At 39.0% G+C, this 13396-nt stretch overlaps 1 protein-coding gene across 3 annotated transcripts in view; it reads right to left on the bottom strand.

The window, feature by feature from the left end:
* The window catches only part of LOC124634952 (frizzled-2), a 53227-nt gene that overhangs the window by 2871 nt on the left and 36960 nt on the right, over window positions 1-13396 (bottom strand). For all 3 annotated transcript variants that reach the window (XM_047170653.1, XM_047170652.1, XM_047170651.1), the window contains exon 2: window positions 75-264. In XM_047170653.1, coding sequence (XP_047026609.1) covers window positions 75-245 — 171 coding nt within the window. In that variant the 5' untranslated portion in view covers window positions 246-264. The remainder of the gene's footprint in view (window positions 1-74; window positions 265-13396) is intronic.

The raw sequence follows: 13396 nt of genomic DNA, 5'->3' as shown, positions 1-13396 counted from the left end.
GTCGTGAATCTTTTTCAAAACCTACTTGGGTCATGAATGGCCCGTTTAAAAAGAAAAAAGGAGATAATAGGTACCTCAAGGCCGGCCTCCTCCTGCGTGTCATGGTCGAGCGCGTTGGGGAAGGAGGTGAGGTTGTACCCGATGCCGCGGCACATGGGGATGGTGATCTCCTGGCAGCGCGGCTGCAGCGCCTCGCCGCTCGCCGCCAGCGCCGCACTCACCACCCACCACAACCACATCGTCATGCTGCTATCACACCCGCATCTGGAAACAAAACAAATAACTATTAAAACACATAAATATTACAACGAATCTATAAAATGCTATCTGAATCTCAATAAAGTGATCCATCTTGGTATCGTGTACAGAATGATCGGGATTCACTGAGAATGATGAGTAAAACATGATTGTTATTGTTGATGCGAGCGTCAGTCTCCAGGTAGTTATATGGCAGATAGTTGTATCGGCAATCTGGCCGATATCGCAGCTTATCGCCGGCTATCGGAACACGCAGATTACACAATATCTGGCGTCGCATTGTGCACCGACTACCGTTCGTTTATTGTCATACGATGTCGATAACTTGCCGATTATTGTGCTGGATTGTTTGGGAAACCCTTTATGTGGCGAATTAGTGCTCAAAATTTATGATGTGAACATTTCTGTTACGATTGCAACGACACTTACACTACAATGTTTCTTATAGTACAGTCGACTAGTTCCGAATGATTTCACGGTGTTACAGAGCACGCATATCGCGTAAGTGTTGATACTGTGTGGCGGCAACTTCTTATATATCTGGCAATAGCTACCACGAGCTGATAATAATTCTTCTAATTTATAAGCAATTATCGTATCCGCGGTCAATATTTTTGTTAATTAGGTCAATACAAACATTAGCTACATCAAACGGTGCCGCTTACAACTTATTAATGACAGAAAAACACACTTGCGTCACAATGAAGAAAATAATAGAAAATGAGAAGAAAATATTTTTTTTTTGCTATCGTTAATTTTCTGTTATGTCTACAAATAGTTGAAAATACTTATAAACCTGTCATTAAACATTACTGAGCTTCTTAATGGTACGTAATAAAAATAGATTTAACTGTAATAAAGAACAAAAAGAATGTAAAAATCAAAAGCTTTGGGTTGGAACGCTGGCGCAGTTCGGCAGCGTATCAGTAGAGTTAAATAGTTTTATTTATTTCTGGAGCAACATGTGCGACGGTGATGTGATGCTCACTCCCGTGCAGAAAGGATGCTGCAAACGGACGTGAACCCTGCCTAGTACCGTGACCCGCACTGATGCTAACAGTTATGATGCCAAATACTGATTGATTTGGCACTGTGTTTGCCAGTCTTCATTATTTTTATTTTATCTCCATTTGTGGGATGCTAATTAAATTGTGAGTTGTTAAGTAACATAGCAGAGTTTAATATGACAAAGCTACAAAACATCAAAAAACCTAATAATTAAAATTAGGTACAAATTCACCGCCCTATCCGATCTACAAGCAGTAGTTTTAATCTGTGTTTTGGTCGTCGCGCTTGTCGTCCGAACTGTCGGTTAATGCGCTTTTAACGACACGTTATATCGACACATGGCTACAACAGACAACACTGATTCCACCGTTAAATTAAATTAGCCGTGAGCTATTTAAAATTCTGTGGTTACACTCACTTAATTGTTGCCTGCACCGTGTACCGTGTCATACGGGGGTTTTTAGACTAATAAAATGTTATAGAGATCTGTTTCTGTACCGATTAGGCTTGGTGAGGCGTTTTTATCTCGTGCCGAGCTCGGCCCCGACTCCTAAGTGATTATTATAGGATGGGCTGGGTCGCTCACCGTTTACCAGGAGACGATTACCCACTGATAATATAATGGCTTACTCCTATCTGCTTGTTGCTAAAGACCCTTTGTAATGTCAGTTATCTGCACCAATATATTAATGAGTTTATTGTACGACACGCAATAATTCAACACGATTAACAACAATGTAAACTGCGCAATGAATGGTTAATGTCTAACGGTTTATTTGTTATTATAACTGGTATTGGTTCTATTTTAATCCGCGTGTAATGAAACCTCATAAAGTTGTAATAGTAATGTGCAGGCGCGGATGTACGAGCTGTTTGATCATTGATAGAGCGTGCGATGTACCCACACATCAGGACGTTTCATCGATGTATAGGTAATATGCATAGTTAATTATTAGCTGTACATGGTGGGCAATTCCCATGACCTGCAATTTGTGTGGTGCTAACTCTTATAAGCGAGTTCTAAGGCAATGTTTTCCTTACTACAGTTCCCAGCTACTGTAAGGTTCGGTATTCATGAATGCTGGTCAGATTAGTCTGTTAAAGACAAAACTGCGAGAATAAACTAATTTATGCGCGCAGTCAGAAGCACTGGCTCCGTCCAACATTCTCAGTAGCCATAAAAGCCTAGACCTAGGAAAGATAAGCTAACATTTTTTGTAATAGCTCCGCCATGTAGACGTTCGCAGCGCATAACGGTCTGCGCGCTAATGAAGCGTAAAAACGCGCATTATGCGTTTAATAAGGCAACGATTTGAATTGAATGGAATCGAATCGTATCGCAGTTGTATAAACAAACGCCGTCGTAAAACCGAGCTGTTCCCGGTACGATACGCGTATGCAGACATAGGGTCTGGTCACACCGCCAGCGGGGACGAACCTTCTAATGAGTCAAAGTTCATTAGCTCCAGGATTAGAAAAGGAGACAACCAAACTCGACGGGTGTCTAGCCTATTAAACTAAGGAACCGAACCGACTTCCTCATTTAAATTGCAATGGTCTTGTGATCTTGTCTCATCTATGTCGACTAAATATTGATTAGCTACTCGTATGCATGTGACAACAAGGGTCTTTAACATGAGTCAGTGTTGATTGATACACCTTCAGCTATGTATGGTTATTGACTGTAAGCCAATTTGACGCTACACAACTGCATTGCATTGTGACCTATAAAAAAAAATTCCAACAATGAATAGGCTATGACTAGCTAAGCGAATGAAAATTGCATTCAGGGAATTAGTGCGTAGTTTTTCTTACAATACCCGCTGTCGATGCGAGCGTGCCCTACCCTTTATTACAGTCGCACGGTTATTCCGCTTCACTGGAAATAGTAATAGTTGGCATCGCGACCAGCACCGACACCTTATAGCCCGAACGTGTTCCCGGCGCGCAGTGCAGCACGCCGCCGCCGGCTCCTGCCGTGTTTGCGTTAAACCTAATTTTATTGACTTATCCAGAACTGGGCTATTTGTATTAGTTCCGCGTCCTGGCTTTGCGTTAACTCGACGAATGATCGGAATCGACTCCGAACATATTCGCGGGACCGTCTAACAAGTACACGCAGAACACGAATTGAGCTGTTTCTCAAGTCATTATATCGCTACTAGTAAATCTCACATAGAAAGTTACATTTATCATAAATATTTGACAGCTTTTATAGATTATTTTGGCATTAGAAAAGTCTTTGAGTTGAAATAAATGAGCTGCATCCTGGTCGGGACTGGCAGCGTGCCACAAAAAATTACAAAAAGTTGTCATAAAAGAAACACTTCTTAGGTGTCATTTTACTTAGTGTTTGTCATCTGGCTGGCGATTAGGTTCGAAATTGGCATATATTCGTGGTGTTCCGAGGTTGATGCCCGATCGCCTGGCCGGCTGCCAAACTGTTTAAAAGCTTATAGACTTATGTTTTGGGACAAGTTACTGACGTGGGCGGGTCCTGCGCTGGTGCTATTTATGATCTTGCAGCGTCAATGCCAAGCGCTCGAGAAGTTAAAAATGTTCTTCTCTCAGCATTGATAATGTAAATTATAGTTTTAATACCACTTGTCTTAATGCGAAGTAGGTATAATATTTGCCATTACTGGCCAAAGCATTTATAAATTCCGAAACTCCTTTTATGGGTGCCTTCAATGTACTAATCACAGTTAAGTTAAAGTCGTTAAGTTAGTGGAGTTCCGAATGCAAGAATTGTATACTTAAGATGATGTTTTATCCCCGCTATCTCCCACAACTGGGACCACACATTTCTACGTTTGTTGCTAATGAAAATGCGTACAAACGACGTGTGCACGTGGGCAAATGTTCGCAATCAATACGCGCAGTTTACGAGCGCGCGCGCATCCCCGGGCCAACACTAGTGTTGCCCAAATTCAGTCTTGGTCTTGCAGTCTTGGTCTTGTTCTTGCGTTTTTGCAAGACCAAGACCAAGAACAAGACCGCGTATTTTTAGCAAGACCAAGACCAAGACTGACCGTGCAAGACTTGAGCAAGAACAAGACATAGCCTGCAAGACTCTTGCGTCTTGCAGCTAGGACTTAGCGCTATTTCACTGAGTAGTTAGGTGTAACAGTTCGGTGTATAGGTAGGTACGCTTAGGAATTCTATGAGACGCAAAAAACTGTATCAAAGAATATGAAAAACTGGACCTATGCGCATTACGACTAATACCATAAACATAGCGAATAAAAAAATATCTATAATCAAACTGAGTGCATGCATAGTTATGTTTTAACCATCGGCACTTTGATAATGCGGCATCAAAGGTTTTGTACTTACTTCTCAAAGAAATTTGCCGCTTTTCGGAAGTACATGGTTATGATACACGCGCCGGCGGCTTCTTTTGAAATCTACAACAATCGTTGCCGCCACGCCGAAATCATAACATTTGACACTATTTGATTGCCGCCATAGGGCGTAGGTATACTCATGCAAAATAATTTCCTAGTAGAGTACCTACAGGTGTTCCAAAGAATAAATAAGTTTCAGAGTGCTTAGAATGAAAATGAATACATTATACTGATCACGCAAGTAGTATTATGATTAGGATAAAATGGTAAGGATAGGTAGTAGATGTCATATTAATTCATTCTAGTAAGTATATATTATAATATTGATTACTTATATGGTTTTAAACTAATTACTTAGGTACTATTATTGTACATTTAGTCATTATATTTCTTACATTTTTTACATGTTTTAGCAAATGTAAGCTTATAAATCATAAATGTTTATTAAGAAACAGTTACTTCCATGGAAAACGACATATAGGTCAGTTGATTTTTCGAATTTCTTATCAAATCTTCTAAATAAATAAATATAAGAATAAATTCTAATACGTTTTTCTAAGATTTAAAGTAAACTTTAATAAATAGTAATAGAATAATAGGTAATTGCAAGACTTGCAAGACTCTTGCTGCAAGACCAAGACCAAGACCAAGACTGGGAGCGCAAGACCAAGACCAAGACCAAGACCAGGTGTATTGGCGCAAGACCAAGACCAAGACTGGCTAAGTCTCGTCTTGTTCTTGCATTTGGGCAACACTAGCCAACACACTGCGCGACTCGTCACATCAACATAATATATGTACCAACACAATGAATAAAATTATCATATGCTAGATTTGATTTTTGTCGGCAAAATCTTCCTAGCTAGCTTTTTTAGCGACATGTCCATGCAATCTAATTAGATTTAATTTTACACCAAGTTTTGTGAGGGTATTTTCAGATGTGTGTGGGATATGTTGCAAAGCTAATTTTGAATGTGTTGCCAATAGTATGTTTATTGGTGAACACAATTCTAAAGACATTTCGATTGAACGCCTCTAATATTCTCTGTATACCGGTTGGACTCACTGCGGGTTAATCTGGAGACTGCCGCATGTAGTAATTGTATCAACACGTTAATCCTTTGTAAAGTCGATTACAGAAATTTCGTCAGATAGGTCATAGAAGTTCCAATACACATAGTAAGCTGAGCTGAGCTTAGAAAGTTATGAGATATAAAATTATATTCGCCAATTTTGTTAGCCAGATAAAAACTGAACAATATGGAGCTCAAGCCTATAGATTCAATTACAGTGAGGTGTCTATGCGTCCAATTAACATATCTCAGATATTTTGTAGCACGTTACGCCAATAAATTGCTAGTTTTTAAACACCCGGATTAGCAGTTAGCATCGCGGCGTAATTACGAGTATGACGGCGTTTATCCCATTACATACCGACGTTACGGCGAGGTACATGAATTGTTGTACATTGGTGTCTTAGACGATTTTCCTAAGATATTCAGTACCTAATTATTTAAGTTTTAGTGCATAAACAAATGGTGTCTCAATATTTCCGTTCCACCCAACGCGTTACCATAACGGCCTCCGTCCCTACAATAAAACTATTATTGCTTTAATTTTATAGTTGTTTTTATTTACGAGCCTGCACAATGGACCGAGCCCACATCTCGCGACCACGCAGCCCGTGGTCGCCGCGGTCGCGTCGTAAAAACGCTGCGACTTGCTCGACGCCGTTGCGTCGTCGTCGAATGCTATTTTACGAGCGATCGCTTCCTGTGACCACTGGGCAATATTCCTTGTATGTACACGATTTAAATTGGTACGTACCAGCTAAATTCTACTCTAAAGTAGCTCAAGTTTAAAACTTCGTCCATTTTGCGCTTAGCTATGAGAAACGGGCGTCCGGGCCCACCTGGGGGCGAGTTATGGCCTGAACTTAGGGAGCATTGACGCTTTTGTGCTTTTACCCTAATGGTGACACTGTCCCGACGCACATTACCGAAAGGTCACTAATTTCGTTCTAAACTTAAAAAAGCTTGTAGAGAAATGGTAATACAAAAGTTCTTTACTGCACTTTTTTTGTACTATGTACTTAGTGTATGTGTGTTATGTTCTTAAAAGGGGAGTTGTTGTGTAATGAGTTTTTATATGAATAAATCAGTTGTTGTCAAGCACTGACGTCTATTACTACATGGTGACATAGTACTTTGGTCTTAGCTTTCTCTCACAGCCCTACCTTAAAGAGGCAAGTGTTACCAGCAACCCACGGAATGCGCAATAATATGCAGAGTGACATCAAAATAATTTACGAGCGAGGCCGTAAAGCCGGGATCGGGGAGGCCGCAGGAGTCAGTTCCGTGTTTACCACCTATAAACCTGGCTCCGCATGGTATGCGCGACACTTCTGCAGAACATCGGAATTTTGACTTATGTGCCGCTGTATCATGCAGGGCGTTGTTCATGCTTCGGATAATATTGTGAATTATGGGTCTATGTGGTCGCGATAATCAATGTGTCTGTGTATCTAGTTGGTCTTACGATATATTTTCCTTTGAATCTGCTTTCACCATCCTTCAACTATTTCAATAGAAAATTATGTGCGGGATTAAATTCAGAGTTTATCTAGTTTATAATCACAATCATGGTGCAGCGTAGCGGTAACAACTGAGATTTATGCAGATGACGTCATCCGCTATTCAAGTACAATGTTGATTGTAGCTATTACATCTACATAGTAAGATAGTTCCCTTCGAGATCAATGAGCAATCTACGGCAACACATAGATACATTGTTATCTCCGACGCTCAACCATGGGAACATAACAGTTAATTATTACATGAAACTGAACAAAAACAACAAGCTTAACTCGAGTATTAAACAAGATACGCCTCGTTAATGTTACTAGTCGTTTTCGTTTTTTTACGAAGCCTTATTTTAACTTATTTGCATGATTGATGTTCATGTTACATGCTAAGATATTCAAAGTTATTTTTTGGCAATGTTTAAGCAGTTTTTTATGTCTTAACGAGAATATTGTTTGATGGACACGTTGTGAGGTTAGAAGATTAACAGGCGCGAGTCAGAAATGTTTTGCGCTTATTGTGTGTGATGTACCGATGCCGCCGCGAATATATGTGATAAATAGACAGACTTTGATTGACGTATCGGTATAACATAAACAACTGTACAACCGGAAAATAGTTTTAGAATTAATTAACAAGTTTAATAGGATAAGTTTTGATTCGACTGAAGTGTAAGTGAAGCTTCAGTTTATTGAAGGAGGGATATTGTTAAACTTGGGTCTTGAGCAGCCTGACTATTATCATATTTGAATCTTAGATCTAATGGACTTGTAGTTACGGATCTTTGGAATAATATTACAAGTTTTTGTTAGTCTATTAACAGTTTAAAAGCTAAAATTGGCATTGCAAGTAAGACAAGAAGTGGCGTGAATCCACTTAAGTGAACATTAACTAAGTGATTTAGCAATTTCTTACCATTTAAAAGCAGGTCGACTAACAATGGGAAAGAAACAAGTAGCTGTAGACGATAAGTTAGCGATAGTGAGCACAACATGGCACGCGGCTACTAACGAACTACTCACTTAAAATGTATTTAATGAAATAGACTAAATCCAGACAGTTAACCCAAAAGTATTCTATGTATCTTATGCAAAACGAAAGGTTTCTTGTTTATAGGAATCTGGCATGAGCTTATTGTGAAATTATTCACTACCTTTCCCGGAAAGATAATTTATAAACGATTCACATTTGACTCCCTCAAATAAATTGTGGAAAAGACCGCGTTTTGTTTATTCCGAAGTGTCACCGTATACCGCTTTAATAACAGTCAAAGTTTGAAAGTAAAAAGTAGTCAGTCATTTGGTTTATTTGCATTGTGGGTCAAATCGTGAGTATTGTAGCGTTTAACGAGGCTCATTCAGAACGGTTATAACGTTGATTGTGGAAGATAAATGAGGAAAGTTCTTTAAATTGGACTGTGGTGTCAACAAGTGAGAGTACATTGTATTGTTGTGCTGAGAAGTTCGTTTCACAACCCAAATGTGTAGGATAATAATAGACATCATCATTTTCGTTTGTTAGGAGACTGGAATTTAAACTTCTTGAAGAGTATCTATAAGATGGACAGTAAACTGTTGTGCTACTGATATGTATGGCTAAGATACACTTATCTCACTCCATAGCGAATAAAAAGAATAAGCGCTTTGTAAAGGTATTATGAAAAATATGGTGATCGCACAATGAAGGGCTTATTGTGCAGTTTCCCACTCATATAAGAAGGTAGATAGTTATAGTTTCAGTACACATCGAGGATAGATACCGATCAATACCCCATTGTCATTAATAATGATTAAAAATATTTTATCATTAGAGCAAGTATATGGTGTGACAAGGCGTCGATCGCCTGCGCAGACGCAAGAAAGGCCCATTGTAACATTATCAGTAATGAGTCACCCTGGGTTCTTGCATGCTAAATGCGTACAGAGCTACGTGATTAATGGGCCGTGCGCCAATAGCTAGGAGGTCTGCCCACCCCGTAAAGGAAGCAAGTAAAATGGCTGCCGGGGGCAATGACCTGTGGGGTAGGTATCAGCGAAAACTTGTACATATGTGAAATGGACCGCCTTATCTTTATGGTGTTTTCTTAGCGGAGAAACTCGACGGCTATCAATAGACGGAGTCTGCCTGTATGGCTAATCTGTCACCTTCAATGTTTTTCAGTAAAGAAGCCCTGTTTACGTGTTGACAACAATGTTTACGGTTGATCCTTGTATTCTATCAAGATCAATAAAGATTTGAACAGTACGAGTGTTACAAAGAATATCGTTAACATTCGGCTTGTAATGATATAAAAATTACAAACGACTGTACGGATGTTTAGTACTTTCATAGACGATTTCAGTAAGGTGTTTCTTTCAGTGTAAATAGCTGACATCAACGTATTGCCATTCGAGTGTTATTTAGTAAACAGGCTTCGTGTCTTCAGAAACAATAGTGCCTCGTGTTTGATGTTCAGTCTGTATTTACTATTTACACTGTTTTCAGGGTCCCGTGCGTTCCACGGAAGCCCATTGTTGTGGTTCCGTCTGTCTTGTGTCTGCACTGATGTTGAGGCGACGGCGAATGTTTTAGCAAGACTTTTGTGATCGCCATTTGTTGTTGAAGGAGTTCCTGATAGCGATTGGAAGGTAAATTAGAAACCAAAAATTGTGAACGTCTTTTCATATATTTAAACATATATTGGGATTCGGCAATATTTTAATTAAAAGTCGTTAGATTTCTATAATATTTGTTTTATTTTTAAGAGCACAACTTGACAAGACATGACAAATTTTTTTAAGACAGAATCGCGCACGTTTGTGGAGACACTATCAAACAAAAGCGTTTACAAAGATATCTATCTTATAAATTTATTATTCAATAACATATTTTTTTATAACTTCAATAACACGAATCACGTCAGCAATAATTTGATTTATTTTATTACAATGTGCATGTGTAAACAAAGCTTACACAAATTGGCTCTAATCAAATACCTAATCCATGATCCAGATAATATGACATAAAAGTTTTAGTTACCCGGCAGTGCAGTCGCTTACAAAAGCTAATGCCGAATTAATGAGGATAATGCGTATCTCTATATAATAATCGCAATTTCCGCTGCCCCTGTTAACGTACACTGGTGACAAAACAAACATAACGAAACAAATGACTAATTTTCGAATATTTCGCTGTCCAGTTAGAAACAGTTAGCATAATAATATTGGGTACTGTTAGAAGCAATACTTTAATGGATTAAAAGTGACCCAGCCAAGCACGAATCTGTTTAGAATCGGTCAAATGTTTTCAGGTCATCTTGATTCGACCGTTAAGGCTTATAAAAAGAAGTAAACTTAGTTGAATTCGTGTTAGAAGAAAAACAAACTAGAATATTTTTTTTGGTTAAAATGCATTTAGCTTGTACTACAGTTTTCAGAAAGCTAGACTGAAATTGGTTTTGTATGGTGAAGAGAAATTGATCCCATTTATTTGGGATATTTAAAAGGACCTGAGCTTAGGACCTTCCTTGATTAAAAATAAAACGTACAAATGGTCCAACCCATTTCTTTCGTATGAGTGAGTTTCTGAAGCTTTATTACACAGAAGTATTAAAAAAGGTTTGAGTAACGAGTCCTATATTTATATTGCAAGGTATGATATATTCGTATGTATTGCCGTGGGCTGCTGATGTAACGCAATCAGCGGGGGTCAACGTTTCCTCGTTCCTCGCAATTTTCCGCTTGACAAATCAAACTTATGCTAAAGCTGGGGATTGATTGACAAGCGACGGCGGAAAGGTCAAATTATCTTAGAATCAAAAGTCACGTAGACATGAAGAGGGTCGTCTGAATTTTATTTTAGGCTTAGAAAAATTGATTGAAACAACTGATTCGGTAAATTTTAAAGCTTTGAGTACTTTCTGCCTTAAAATTGTCTGTCAAGACCCAAGTTATTCTGATTCATCAATATCTGAGCTTTAGGACATTTGAAATTACAATTTGTCAATTACCTCTCATGGTGTCTAAATTCACAAAAAAATCATGTAAAAATTGGATTTCATTTCAGTCACATCTTCAATTACGTGCATTTCCTCTAACTGTAATAATATCTAGTTCATTATGTTCCCAGAGCTGTCGTGGAAGTTTCGCAAATCTGTCGTCTGCCGCTTTCCCGCTTAGTTTAGGCCCCCGGAGTAACCCCGAGGAAGGAGGACAATTTGGCCGGTCATAGTTAACAGGGTTAAGCCTGCCCACCGCCTCCAACCTGCACCGCCAGACACTTGATATTGCCAATTTAAACTTTTTAAATGACTTATTACCCAAAATTCACGAGCCTGTTTGGGAAAACTATTTGCGTGATTTTAAAGCGAACAAAATTGAAATTGTGCATACTTTCCTCATTGTAAGGTTTACACAGAGAAAGTTGGTTGTGAATATTCCGCTCGAAGTTAATTTTGTGTAATAACAGAGCAAATACCCTTCGAATTTGCTGCCTAAATTAATAGTTACGTTCAAACCAATTTCTGTATTCAGTTCTGTGTTTAAATGCTGGCCGCGCTGAATATGTTGTGTGCTATTCGGTCGCGTAACCGCAATTCCAGGGTAAACACGCGTTACATTTGCCGTAATTGATTTCACTTGACACTAGGTGTTAAAATCCGCTTACAATATTTATCAAACCACCAAATTCCGCCAACAGATGGCAGCCATCTTTTATATTGAAAAAATGTGTTCCACAACCGGCTTTATGACATTTTAATGTAAATGTTGGGCCGTTGTGGCGACTCCACATTTTTGCGATGCGATCGTATCAAACGCGACTAGTTCCATTACAACTTTTATTGTGAAATGAACGACAAACTTTTTGTGTCGAGTGTACCAGATAGTCAGTGTCATGAATACGATTTTTAATATTCAATTATAACTTTAAAAGTTGAACATTTGAATTTATGACACAATAAATCAAGAAAAAGAAGCTAATATTTGTTGAAATCATGATATTCATCACCTATTTTATAATCTCTTGGCAGGCAATCCGATGAGCCGATTCCATATTTACAGAAAAAAACTTGGCAAGCGAATCGTGTACGTTGGCAGGTAGATCTCATCTGGTCAGTCAGCAGATGTTTGTCGTTTGCGTCCGATATTCCCGAGAATGGCCGGTAAGATTTACGGATATCCGGCGCGAGATACAAGCGCGACCGTGTGGATACAACTGCTGCTATTCACGCGCCTGTGACCGGAATGCCCGTATCTCACTCGCACCCCTTCAAAAGGTTACAATTTTAGGTCTTAGCGTTCACACTTCAATCTGATATAGAGGATACACTCCGCGCAAGTATTCGGTCCCTCAGGAATTTAGGTCTTTGAATGTTTTGTCACCACAACAATTTCGCAAACGCGGACCGAATCGTAAAAGTTCTCTTAACGCCCAAATTGGCCATTTGTTTGTAGAGTTCGTTGAAAGCAAGAGTAAAATGACTTTAAAACAAAGTAATTACGACTCAGTGCTAACTAATGCTGACATCAGTCAAAGGAAGACCATAAAAGTAGCGAATAATAAGCTGTAGCATTCAGGAACTATAATAAGCTTTCATTTCTTCATTCCAGACTCGTAGAATAGTCCCCAAGTAATTTGGGTCAATAAAATCTTAATGGACAAAAGACAATGACTGTGTACCTGAACGAGATGCTTGCAAATATTTCTGCAATATAATTTTTATAATATTTTGTTTTAAGAAAGCAAGGACGTATCGTAACAATGGCGGTGTAACGGTGCTTGAAGCGGCGGGAACAATGGACATCGGCGTCACCAAAATGAATTTGATGTTCGCGAATTTCACGAGCTCGGAGACAATTCTTCTCGCGTACATTATTTATGTCCATGTTTCTGGTAAAATGTAACCGTAGCGACGGTGATTAGACAATTGTAAGAACTTTAACGGTAGTTTGGCACACTCCTCTACAGTCAGTTGTATTTGAACGCTTTGTTAACATTGTAGGTACATGTTTCAAGATTTCAATTACTGTATTCTGGTCGAATCATCATCGCCCGAAGCGAGGCACGACTCTATTCCTAGTGATCTTTGATCAATTCAAGTGTAACCCGAGCACGGTAGTAGAGCATCGTTAGAAATGTCACTCCCTTTTGTTTCAAAAAGGGGCTTTTTACGTATCGATCCCTTGCAGGTAACCGGGAGCGGATGATTTATTACCCGGCTTG

This window comes from Helicoverpa zea, chromosome 12 (genome assembly GCF_022581195.2).
Source record: "Helicoverpa zea isolate HzStark_Cry1AcR chromosome 12, ilHelZeax1.1, whole genome shotgun sequence".
Taxonomy (NCBI): Eukaryota; Metazoa; Arthropoda; class Insecta; order Lepidoptera; family Noctuidae; genus Helicoverpa; species Helicoverpa zea.
This window is presented reverse-complemented; position numbering and strand designations above follow the sequence as displayed.